At 32.4% G+C, this 12,894-nt stretch overlaps 1 protein-coding gene across 49 annotated transcripts in view; it reads right to left on the bottom strand.

The window, feature by feature from the left end:
* The window catches only part of RIMS1 (regulating synaptic membrane exocytosis 1), a 517,655-nt gene that overhangs the window by 153,324 nt on the left and 351,437 nt on the right, over nucleotides 1-12,894 (bottom strand). For all 49 annotated transcript variants that reach the window (XR_010158065.1, XM_016955814.3, XM_016955798.3 and 46 more), the window contains 4 exons: nucleotides 11,551-11,650; nucleotides 7,038-7,161; nucleotides 3,611-3,657; nucleotides 1,341-1,453 (listed from right to left, as the gene is read on the bottom strand). Coding sequence is in view for 48 of the 49 variants with exons in the window: in XM_016955814.3 (XP_016811303.1) it covers nucleotides 1,341-1,453; nucleotides 3,611-3,657; nucleotides 7,038-7,161; nucleotides 11,551-11,650 (384 nt within the window). In the remaining variant the exon portion in view is untranslated. The remainder of the gene's footprint in view (nucleotides 1-1,340; nucleotides 1,454-3,610; nucleotides 3,658-7,037; nucleotides 7,162-11,550; nucleotides 11,651-12,894) is intronic.

Here is a 12,894-nt window from a genome sequence, read left to right as displayed (position 1 = left end):
GAGAGAAGGAGGAAAAAACTAAGGATACAATACACAAATGACATCTTCAAACTACAAGAAGGCCAAATGATATTTCTATTAACCAAGATTTCATGACAGTAGACCAAAGAATAATGGGGAAGTAACATACTAAAATCCTATTGTCAAACTCACAAGAATTGGAATTTTATCAGTCATTATTACAGTATCTGCCCTGGCAGTGGTGATGACACTTTAACAATGTTAACTTTAATTTTTTTCCTTTAATTTAGAAGTTACTTTTCATTTTATGTTTAAGTAAGCATATGCTGTTAATAGGTATATGTTAGAACATATTTGAGAGTCATTAAAACAAAATAAACTAATTTAACATAGGATTAGCTTTTCATGGTAAGGAACAGATTAAGAATTCAAACCTGGATCTGTGTAAATCCATTTCTCTGATTCCCAATTGATACCTAAGATGGGGTTTCACAGAACCAGAATGGGTTTCCATCCTCTTTTAAAATATGTGGAGAATATGAGAGATTTACACATACATTGAAGAAAAAGATGGCCGGCAGATAAACCCAAAGGGTATTACAAAGATATTCAATATACTAAAAATAAAAGTTAAAACCATAAAAGCCCTTGAGCAATAAGCTTACATATATCTTCTCTGTCTCATTAAAATCAAGAGAAAACCACAAAGGCAAACCACAGAAATCCACACATTATCAGAGGAGCAAAAGGTCATTATTTGTGTAACAATTTGAAACAAATAGTTTGAAGTCCTTAAATTATAATATCAACATCACATTTTCCATCATAATCTACAAATATGTGGTTCTTCATTATACTTAACCCTAGTTTCTTCACTCCAGGTTTCCCCAGATCACATAATAAGGCAATAGTGAGAAAATGGTAGCTTTTTCAGAGAGCTTTCAGTGGCAACGAAGAGTTTTGCCAAATGCCTTAGGAAGTTGAAAAGAATATTCCAAATTTAGGCTCTTCAGGCTCTAGGCTCATAAGGTTATTACATAAATGGGGTATGAACTCCTAATATTATGTGTAAACAATTATTTACCTTAGAAACTTTTACATAGCACACAAAAAATATGAACTCTTTATTTACTTATGTTACCATTCATCAATTAATGTTCAGAGTATCTGGCACACTGCAAGCACTCAGTAAGTATTTCTGAATAAATATGTGAATAAAGGAATAATAAAAATTGCATGAAAAACTAATGAAGTATATTATGGTGTTAAATGACTATGTATTTATTGCAGGCTTCAAGGAAAGGCGAACATATTTAAAGACAGACTCAGACAGTGTATGCAAATACTAACAGCCTCCAACATGTACAAAAAATACATACAGAAAGTTGCCCTGGTAAGACTTGTGGGGCATCTTTTAGAGCTCCAGGACTTGTTGGAGAAATAACAGAAATGGAAGGCCTTTCCATCTTCTGAGATTCAAAGGAACTTGAACCTAAAATGAGAAAAAAAAGTAAGTAATATTTGTAAGTGTAGGAAATATTTTTAATAAAATGTTAAATGCATCCTTTATTTGTATAAAACCATAATTACTATCACTGATAACAGAACCTACTTTTAATGGGATATATTGTCTTTAGTTGTCTATTTAAAAAATATTAAGAATGATATAATGAAGTATTATGCTTATTTCAACTGGAAAGAATTGATCTACATTTCTGGAGTGCATGGTATTGCACAGGCTCTTGCATGACTTCACATATGGGTAAAAGTCTGCTTCAGAGATAAAGAAGATAGTGCCTGTTAACACTAATTATCTTGGCTAATGGATCATCTATTATAAACTGTCCTTACTGAGAAATTAAAATGAATGCATACATAATATAATTTATAAGCCACATCTAAGCCAAGACTTTGCCACTGTTTTAAAATCAGATATACCATCTATCTTAGGTTTGTTTTTTTTTTTTTTTTTTTGAGACAGAGTTTCGCTCCTGTTGCCCAGGCTGGAGTGCAATGGCACGATCTTGGCTCACCGCAACCTCCACCTCACAGGTTCAAGCAATTCTTCTGCCTCAGCCTCCTGAGTAGCTGGGATTACAGGCATGCACCACCACGTCCGGCTAATTTTGTATTTTTAGTAGAGACGGGGTTTCTCCATGTTGAGGCTGGTCTCGAACTCCTGACCTCAGGTGATCCGCCCGCCTCGGCCTCCCCATCTATCTTAGTTTTGATCTTATAAATGAGTATCCTGAACCTCTGAAAATGCTGCTTCAAGTAATTCACCACTAGTGATTTGTTTCAACTTCACATGGAGGAGGCTGGGTCTCCTCTCAGCCACTTGGTGGAGTTCTTCACTGTTCCAAGTATACCCTGACACAGAGAGCAATATAGAGTGTTTATAGAAGGCTATTGATCCAGCAAGTACAACCTTGAACTCACCACCATTCAAACTTAGCCAATGCTTCATTGAGAAATACTGTTTATGAAGCATTGCCTGAGTATGTGCAATCCGCACATTTTTTTCTATAAGTACAAATTAATTCTCATGTCATCCTTTTGTGCCCTCCGAAAACATTTAGTGATAAAAAACAGCTATATAAAATTGTTACTATGTGTCTTTTCCCAGGTATATTTAAAATACATTTTCCTTAAGTCTCAGAACAGGAACACTGTTATTTCTAATAATGCTTGTTTGTAATATTATGGCAATCAGTGTATTTTTTAATCATATCAATAATATAAATTATGCAATTAGTCCCACTTCCCTCTTTGTATTGGTCACCAGAAAGCTCAAAGCCAAAACTGGGTCCACCTCTAGCAGAACATGATGGTATGCATTTTATATGATAACCTAGTGTCTGTTTCCTTGTTTATCCTACTTTCATATTTTCTTCTCCCTTCTAATCACTATCACTGGTTTTCCCCTAAATCACCTTTTATTTTCTATTTCTTTAACTTGGGTTCTGTAAGAACACCTGGGGAATCAAGCCCAAGTATTAACTTAATTCCCATCCATTGCAAAGTAAATATTTGGGTCACTTCTGCATTATCATTGAAAACTTAATTGTCTATATTTTATTGCACACAATATCATCTTCTGTCATACAGAAACGACTTAAATTCCCATATAGATAATTCTTTCAACCCTCTGGTTTCACAATCTCTTGACCTATTATGTTTAATGAAGTTTACTCCACCCATTCACTTCCAAAATCAATCCACACACTTTGTTATTCAGTAATACAATTATTTGTTCAAGTGTCTACCTAGTTTCTTCACTAGGCTGCTCTTGAGACTGAGCTGCTTAGCAATCAAACTGAATAATCCAGTATCACAATAAATGTTAATGTAACTAGAACTATTCCTGATATATTAAGCTCTGTAAGGGTCCTGACTGTTATGATGCTGAAGAGTATTCCCAGTAAAGATTTTTTTTTTTAATCACATAAAAAAGTAGAGGAAGAAAAATCCTGAAGTAGGACTTCTTTGGATTTCCAGTTATTGCCATCATTGCCAACATCTAGTACCAATGGAGACATCTTTAGTATAGTAACCCCAATTCATTATATCAAATAACTAAAGAAAATTAGAAATCTTTACTTTCAATTAGTTCAATACTTTTATAATAACAAAGAAACCTTATACTCACTGGACTCCAGTGGAGGGTGGGAGCTCTCAGGAATCCGGGGAATGTCACTAAAAGAAACAGGATATGGTGAAAATCCCATTAGTTAAATGACCCTGCCTGAGGCAATCATAGCCCATTATACGTGATGTGAAAAATCCTGCTGGGTCTTTACAGGTGTGGAAATGAATAGGAGTTACTATTAAGGCAACTACTAACGTGCATGAATGTCAAACACCACACAAAAAAAACTGCAATAAAAAAGTTTTTACATATTTAAGAGCAAAACACTTTAACATGACAACAATCAGACTAATATTGTGGTTAAAATCACCACAATATTTTTACTACCAAAACAGCAGGTTTTGGAAATAAAAAATGTTAAAGGTAATACTTTCCTTCAATTATAGGAAATCAAAATGACACAAATTTTACAAATCAGTAATATGCTTTACAAACACATCTGAAAGAGTTTACCGAGTGAAAGGGATGGGAACATCTCAATAATAAAATGATGTGGTGAATATCATGGGCAAAGTTAAATGAAAAGGATGAGTTGCTTTGGAAAGTAAAAATGGTTCAAGCTTGCAACAAAAAAGCCAAATTATTTTATATATGTGAATATATAATATATATACACATATATACCCTTTATAGAGATTCATATCTCTATACTGAAGTTAGCTAAATATATGACTATTTACTATATGGTTAGAAAGTGACTTGTGAGACCACCCATTCCTGCCACACTGACAAATTACTCTGAAGAAATATATGTACTATAATCTCAACTTAATCCATTACCCACTATGACCTTAAGAACCCTAGATCACCTTGGTTTAGGTATTATACTGCATAGGACTATTTTACTTCTCATTTTCCAAAGACGTTTTAATATCAATTTAAGATTAACAATATGCAAATATTAACATGACATATTAAAGCAGACTGGAGTTAGCTAGTCCCAACAAAATTATAAGCATATTTTTTAAGAATTTCTAACCACCTACCTTATGAGCTGACTTCACTTTTTCTTTTCACTTTTGGGGGGAATGAAAACAAAAAGAGTTTTCCCTGTTTGTTCTCTGCAGTTGTCATTTTGACTATTTTGTGCAAAGTAATTCTCATAACCAACTATAATTTATACTTCCTAAAAATGACAATCTGGCCTATGCTGTGTATTTTATAAATTTTATTATATATTTTTGTATGACTATACATTTATATAAAATCATTTGAATGAATTAAAAGACTAATTTACAATACCCAAAACACAGAAAAAACTATATATTCTGCTACTTTCTTCCAAATTAATGCAAGCAAATAAAAGTAAATTGTAAAAAAATCCAGGAACAATTTTTAGATAGTATGACTTCTTAAAAAATCAGCCTCATAGTCCATTATGAAATCAGAATTTGAAGTTCTAAAGCCAGGTACAAACTTTGGAATTTACATGCCTGTGAAAAAAGAATGGTGGCAAAGTTGTTGAAAATATGTTAAAGTGACTTTTAGTTAAAATTTATTTATGTTAATTGCTTCAGCAATATTTTCAGGCATAAATTTCCACTGGATGTTTACATATCCAGTGGAATTCTTTATTAGTTCTATTTACCAGTTAGGTAGTAGAGTAGTTTTAATAACAATTAAAAGCATAAAGGTCAAGGATATTGTATTTGGTGGGTTCACAAAAAAAGTCAATACCTCAAGATGGCTGATGCCTCTTAGTGTGTACTGATCAATGTGCTTGTAAGTTATATTTAGAATGATTCCTGAAATCACTATGCCACTACATTATGAATAAATATTTTCTTTTTCCTTTAATTATAGTTGTTAAACAGGACTACATTAAATATTATTATTAAAACATAGCTTTCCAGCCTGGGTAACAGAACAAGACCATGTCTTTAAAAAAAAAAAAAAAAGAAGCTAAAATTATTTTTCTAGGATTCCAATAATGTATTCACTAGAAAGAAAGTTGATACCACCTTTGATTCTGATTCAATTATAATCTTTGTATTCCATGTCCTTTGAATTCTATAATCTTTAAATTATAATTTTTGTATTCCATGTTCCTTTCAATTCTATAATCTATAATAGTTTAGAATTTGGCTGTGCAGATGATTACTTCTTAATTAATTTTCATAAAAAGTAAAAATAATGTTATTCCAGTCTACTTTAATTGTCTGTTACTTTTTTAAGTCACCATGAATCAATTGTTTTTGCTGTTTACTTTTAAACCACTATATATTTGAAAGTATTTGGCAAGTGCACAATGCTTGATTCTAAACTTTAGCTTTCATACTTTTGATTCATTTTCCAATTTACTTACCTCTTTTCCAGCCTTATATTTACCTCAGCACTAGAACATATGTCATGTAAAACTAGCATAAATTGTAGTATTGTTATTTTAAAAATCTACATGGAAATGTACAACACTTTTGCAAATGTCTTCAGTGTTCACTCTTAATAATAACCAGTTAAAATTGGTTAAAAGCTTGCCTTTATTTTAGAGTTTTATATATTAATATTATTTGATATATGATCATACATTTTCATTCTTTGAGAATTATGATAATTATATCTTCTTGTATGTTTTGCATTGACATATATTCATGAGGCCAATACAAATTAAAGGTTAGCATTTTTTCAACATAAAAAGCCTTGAAATAATGGCTGTATTAAATTTTGGAGAATAGGGAAAAAAAGAATCATTTCCAAGAACACATTCAAACATTAAGCCAAGTATAATAAAACAGTTCAAAACGCCTTTAAAAATTATAGACTGGCAAAATGAATATTTATTTTGGACCATGTGGGTTTGCCAGAAAAAGGCAACGATACGGGGAAATCTATATACATACATAGAAAATATCCCACTGGCTATAGATAATTAAATTGTACTGAAAATTGAGGTTTTAAAAATATCATTATGACCAATTAAAATGTTAAAATATTTAACACTTCTTGCTTGATTTTAAATAAAAGTTGAAATTACTCATGGTTAAAGAGACAGAAAAAATATTTTATTCTTTCGTAGAATAATAAAAAGTTCATGTAGACATATGAAATCATTAATATTTTAAATATCACAAGAAGAGGAGTTTGTTAGTGCCTCTCTTAAAGGAAATACTACTTATTAAATTAGAATTACTTAAATATATCTGCCATTAAAAGAAAATATTTTACTTTATATTTCACTTGCAAAAAGTACATATTGATATTTTTTGATATTACAATTGTTAAAGTGTGGAGCTTCTAAAATGTAGTGAGGTAAACTCAGAATTCCAGTTAAAAAATTAAGAAATTTTTAATAATCTAAAAATGTATGCCCATAATTGATGCAAAAACTATCCATGTTAACATGTACTGTATGAATGTATAAAATTCTTTTAAAAACCCTACTAATACATGTAATTTACTAAACTTAAGAAGTAAGTTTTTTTAGCCTTACCCAATAGGCCTTGAAACAATAATTTCAACTTGAGGTTCTGATTTTGATTCTAAAATAATGTTGTAAACTTCTTCATTTGTAGCTCCCGGCAGGGGTTTACCATTCCATTCTAGAACTTCATCCCCTTGAATTTAAAAAAAAGGGTATTTTTTTACCTTATATATTCTGTTTATTTTTCGTATCTTTTCTCTTTTTTAACAAAGAAATGCAAAACATATACAAATAGTCTAATTGTCTAGGCTCTGCTTTCAAAAGCAAATTGATTGCCATATAATGTCAGCTAAATGGTTCTTCTAAACACTTTTTCTTTTCTTTTGTTTTTCTTTTTTTCCCCCAGAATATTACTGGTGACTGGAAACAGTACAATACAAAACTACCTTTATCTTTTGAGATATACCAGAAATCATATAAAAATAATCTCATGCTATGGGATGGAATTAGCACAGCCTATTTGGAAACATTAAAAAATAATAATTAGCAGCATGCCCTCCATATAATAAATGTAGGCGGCTCTATTTTTGAAAGATTCTTATTAAACTGTGCATAAATCCTGTTTTATTTTTGGAAGAAAGAGCAATTAATATTTGTTAGCATGAGTTTCCCAATTACAAGTCATGCTTCAGTGTCTTCACCAGATGCACAACAGAATAAAAATGCATGAAAGGATTTGAATTCACGCCCATCAGTTAACGCAGGTAGCTATGGCAAAATTACAAAGCAAGCAGATGTAAAACTGTTGCATGACAGTTAACCCACTTCCAGATGTTCAAAACACATATGTACTATACATAATCTATATTGTGAACATTAAAGTACAATTAGAACACACTTTAAAATAACAAAACATTAATACAGTACATAGTTGTTAAATATTCTAAGATTAATCAAGGGGAGTTAAAAGATGTTGCATTAAAAAAATACAGGCTAACAACTTACAGTTGTTATTTTAACTAGGGTTTTCACACCATAGGTCACGTGAAAAAAAGTATTTATTTTCATAAATATTTAAGAAGTTGTAGGTACCAAATGGTTCTCTGCCTTAGATTCTTCACTTCAAAATGGTAGTCTCAGCTGAAATATTTCAACCTCGATGCACTGAGGTGTCTTAATTTGTTGATGCTCATGCTTATTTTGTTGTTCTCAGTGTCTAGAACATTTTATGAGCAAAGTAAATTTGTGTTGAAATACTGGATCAATATCATCAGTATACATTTTATAGCCAAGTATAAGCATAAAATCTTTTCAATGTGTACCTAGAATTTTTTAAATAAAAGTAGGAAAATTGCTTTGCTAGTATTACTTTAAAGTAATTATTTTTTCCAATTGTTTGCTCACTGAAGAGTAAAAAGTAAATATGCAAAAAGTACATGATGCTGCTTTGGTTTGGTAAAATACTATGGTAATCACCAATTCTTTTTTTTGAGATGGAGTTTCACTCCTGTTGCCCAGGCTGGAGTGCAGTGGCGCAATCTCGGCTCACTGCAACCTCCGCCTCCCAGGTTCAAGCGATCCTCCTGTCTCAGCCTCCTGAGTAGCTAGGATTACAAGCATGCACCACCACGCCCAGCTAATTTTTGTATTTTTAGTACAGACGGGGTTTCACCATGTTGGCCAGGCTGGCCAGGTCTCCTGAACTCCTAAACTCAGGTGATGCACCCGCCTCAGCCTCCCAAAGTGCTGGGATTACAGGTGTGAGTCACCGTACCTGGCCACCAATTCTAATAGACTGCCCTAAGCTGTTACCTAGAAAAGCTTTTCAAATAGGCAATGAATATACTTCACTGTAAAAAAAAAAAAGAAAGAAAAAAGAAAAATAATAATTACAAATTTATAATATATTAAGAATGCTTTCAAAATTTTTTGACCAAGAAACAAAGTTGACATCATGATCCTGTACACATATAATATGAACATGTATATATGTACGTGTGTATATATATTCATATTATATGACTACATACATATATATATACACTAAAAAACATTTATGAAACAATACTTACCCTGATTTTTCTATTCTATTATGTTCTACTTCAATTTTTTAAAGTGGTAGATGCAAACGATTAAATTGATTTTACTACCCAATAATGAGTTGCAACCAGCAGTTTGCAAAAGCACTGCATTTTAAAACTCTCCTTTTTATAAGCGGCAACCTGGACGCATAACTTTTAATATCAAATTAAGTTAATACATACGTTTATTTACAGATTAATAATTCCTAAACCATAATGCTTTTTTTTACATTATTTATGTATGGATAATCAAGCAGGGATGTAGACAATGAGGGTACAAAGATGAAAATGACATTTTATCTGTCTTTAAATTTGGTCGTGAAGAAATGATAAAGAAACAACTCTAATAAAATATTTTATATGCAACAATAGAAGTTCATTTGAGGACCAGAAATAGAGTCAAGTGGTGCCAGGGACATAGTAGTTAGTTATTGTTCCAGGTGAGATATTAGGAACCACTTCAGAATTAAGGCAACTTCAGATGAATTGTGAAGGATGGAAAGGCCTTCAACAGGAGTAGTAGAAAACTAGGTAGACAAGAGGCATTGACCACATCTTCTAGGTGGGAAACAGCCTGACAGGAACCTACAGGTGGACCAACATCCTGGACAGCTGAAAGTGTTAGTAGAGGACAAGGCTACAGAGCTTTGACTTGAACAAATGATAACTAGGAAACACCGAAGGATCTTCATAATAAACAGAGTGTCAGTGTCATTTTTGTGTTTTAGAAGGTTAAATGAAGTAGCAGTAGAGTGCACAGACTTAAAGGGGGGCAGGACTGGATAAAGATATTGCAAGATTAAAGCAAGATTGCAAATGTTAAATAAAAGTCACATTGATTGCACCGTAGTTTTATAGGCTAAGGATGTTTATATGCAAATAATTCTATTTGCATAAATGCAAATATTTAGTCAGTTCCTAAATTATAATGTAAATCAAATAGGATATATGATTGAGTCTGCAAAATCACTTCACTTTCTTCGAATACATAAATTGCTTAGAATGAAAAGTACACTTGTCTGTTTTATATTTCTTTAAGTTGAGCTTTTAACATTTCAGATTTAAGTTTCTCAGGCTCTTGGCTCATAAGGGTGTTAAATGAAATGAATCACTAACAGATATTTTATATAGAACACCCCTCTTCTTTTACTTCCTAAGTAACTTCCTATTAAAACATAATAATGTGTTTATAATGTGTATATAATGTTTATAATGTGGTCTGCAAACTCAGGTTTCTGTAGTTAAAGTTATTTTACATTAGCCAACAAGGGATTCTCAGACTTTCTGAGGCTTATTTTTGAGTCATTAGACAAACACACACTCAGTTTACTGACAGAGTCAACCCTGATTGAGTTATTTTCCTACTGAATCATAACTGGTCCTTCATAAGAAATAACAGTGTAACATATCTCTATACATATTCAAAGTTGTATAGCAAATGGAGAAAAATCCGATTAGAGTTTTCTTCCTATACACCTGCACAGCAAGTCCTTGTCAAATTAAAAAAAAAATGAAAATGATTTTGAACTGATATCCTGGTAAACAAATATACTGAAAAGTCTTTAAGAGTTCTAGAATATTTTGCCAAAGTTTTCAAGAATCACAAACTTAAGGCTTAAAAGTTAAGAATATCACCTGGAAATGTACTCTTTGTGTTATGGGTTATTAATCTTTAATTCTACAGCTCAGCCAACTCTGTTTCCTTTATAGTTGTCTGGCAAATACATAAACAGCCATCTAACCAAAAGATTCCTACTAAGCTCTGCAGTCAAGTCAACTGGAAGAAATATTTTAATGTGATTTTAACAAAAATGAAAAGCAAACAATTTACCAAAAATGGATTTTAAAATGTGTTACTATTTAATATATGATACATTTACATATATTAAATAATTTCATCGTGTCATGTTCAGTTATAGGGCAACAAAAATAAATTTCTAAATACTAAGAATTAGCACATCTACATGAGTCACTTTTAAATTTACTAATATTTTATTATACAATCTGTATAAGAAATGTGATTATGATTATGCTTTATAAAAAACACTGCCCCTGAATAAGTGTTTTAGGACCACTCTGAAAAAAATTTGGTAATTACTGTAGCTTAAAATATAAACTAAATAACTAAATAGTGATATAAGATTTTTTTCTCAAAGATAAATTGTTTTAGATTTCAAGTTTTGTAGCAATATTATGACGTCATCTACAAAGATGAGTAATTCTTCTATATTTTACATCTATTTATTTTTATAAAAAGAAGATTCCTACCCTTACTCTCCAGATTGCTGCTGATGTAGAGTTACTTATTATTGCAATTGGTAAATATTTATATCAGGAAATAAGTCTTTATTCATGCATTAAAATTTAGTGACTTAATTGATATATACATACATACATGTATGTATGTATGTATATATAAAACTAACCCCAAATTGAAAACCACCAATTCATGTTCATGCATGGAGAACACACTGTTTAAATATTAAAAAAAGAAACTTTACCTGCTCTTAGGTGTCCAACTACATCTGCTAGGCTACCCTTCTTTACTTTGGTGATGAAAGCACCAAGTCGTCCTAAGTCAGTCATTTTTCCTCCAACAACCTGGATAATTACAAATTTATAAGTTTCCAAGACTCATACTAAAACATAAGCTTATTAGTTTGAGGAATTAATCCTACATTCTTTTATGATATACTTGAAATTGCATGTAGAAACATTAATGAAGTGAAGCACTTTTTTTTTTTTTTGAGATGGGATCTTGCTCTGTCACCCAGTATGGAATGCAGTGGCATGATCACAGCTCACTGCAGCCTCGACCTCCCAGGCTCAAGTGATCCTTTAACTTTGGCCTACCAAGTAGCCTAGACCACAGGCATACACCACCACGCCCAGCTAATTTTTAAAATTATTTGTAGAGACAAGGTCTTGCTATGTTGCCCAGACTGATCTTGAACTCCTGGGCTCAAGCAGTCCTCCTGCCTCGGCCTCCCAAAGTGTTGAGATTACAGGTGTGAGCCACCAGGGCTTCACCTACATTTTTGATTAAAGTAGCTGGGAGCACAGTTTTGAAAACAAAACATCTCATATTTGAGATGACTATGTGTCTAAGGAAGTTTGTGTACTGATTTCTTTCTTTCTCTTTTCTTTCTTTCCCTTCCTCCCTCCCTCCCTTCCTTCCTTCCTTTTTTTTTTCTCTCTCTCTTTTTTTTGAGACAAGGCCTCACTCTGTCACCCACAGAGGAGTGCGTTGATGTGATCATAGATGGCTGCAGCCGTGAACTCCCAGGCTCAAGTGTTGCTCCCACCTCAGGCTCCCAAATAGCTGGGACTACAGGCATGTACAGACACTACAGTCAGATAATTTTTTAATTTTAATTTTGTAGAGAAGGGGTCTCGCTATGTTGACCAGGCTGGTTCCTAACTCCTGGGCTCAAGTGACCCTCTCACCTTTGCCTTCCAAAGTGTTGAGATTAAAGGCATGAGCCACTGCATCCAGGCTGTAGTGATTTCTTAAAAGCAAGCTTGTCCAACCCGCTGTCAGTGGGCCACAAGTGGCCCAGGATGACTTTGAATGCAGCCCAATAGAAATTTGTAAACTTCCTTAAAACATTGCTTTTTTTTTTTTTTTTTTTTTTTTTTAGCTCATCAGCTATTGTTAGTGTTGATATACTTTATGTGTGACCCAAGACAATTTTTCTTCCTCCAATGTTGCTCAGGGAAGCTAAAAGATTAAATAGCCCTGTCTTAAAGTGACCTAACAATAAAAGGGCACCATAAATAATGCATATACATAGAAGACAAGTGCCAGGTCTTCCCTACTTAGTATCAAACAGCAAGTGTTTGAC

This window comes from Pan troglodytes, chromosome 5 (genome assembly GCF_028858775.2).
Source record: "Pan troglodytes isolate AG18354 chromosome 5, NHGRI_mPanTro3-v2.0_pri, whole genome shotgun sequence".
Lineage (NCBI taxonomy): Eukaryota > Metazoa > Chordata > Mammalia > Primates > Hominidae > Pan > Pan troglodytes.
Note: the sequence above shows the minus strand (reverse complement) of the source record. Positions and strands in the feature narration are given on the sequence as shown.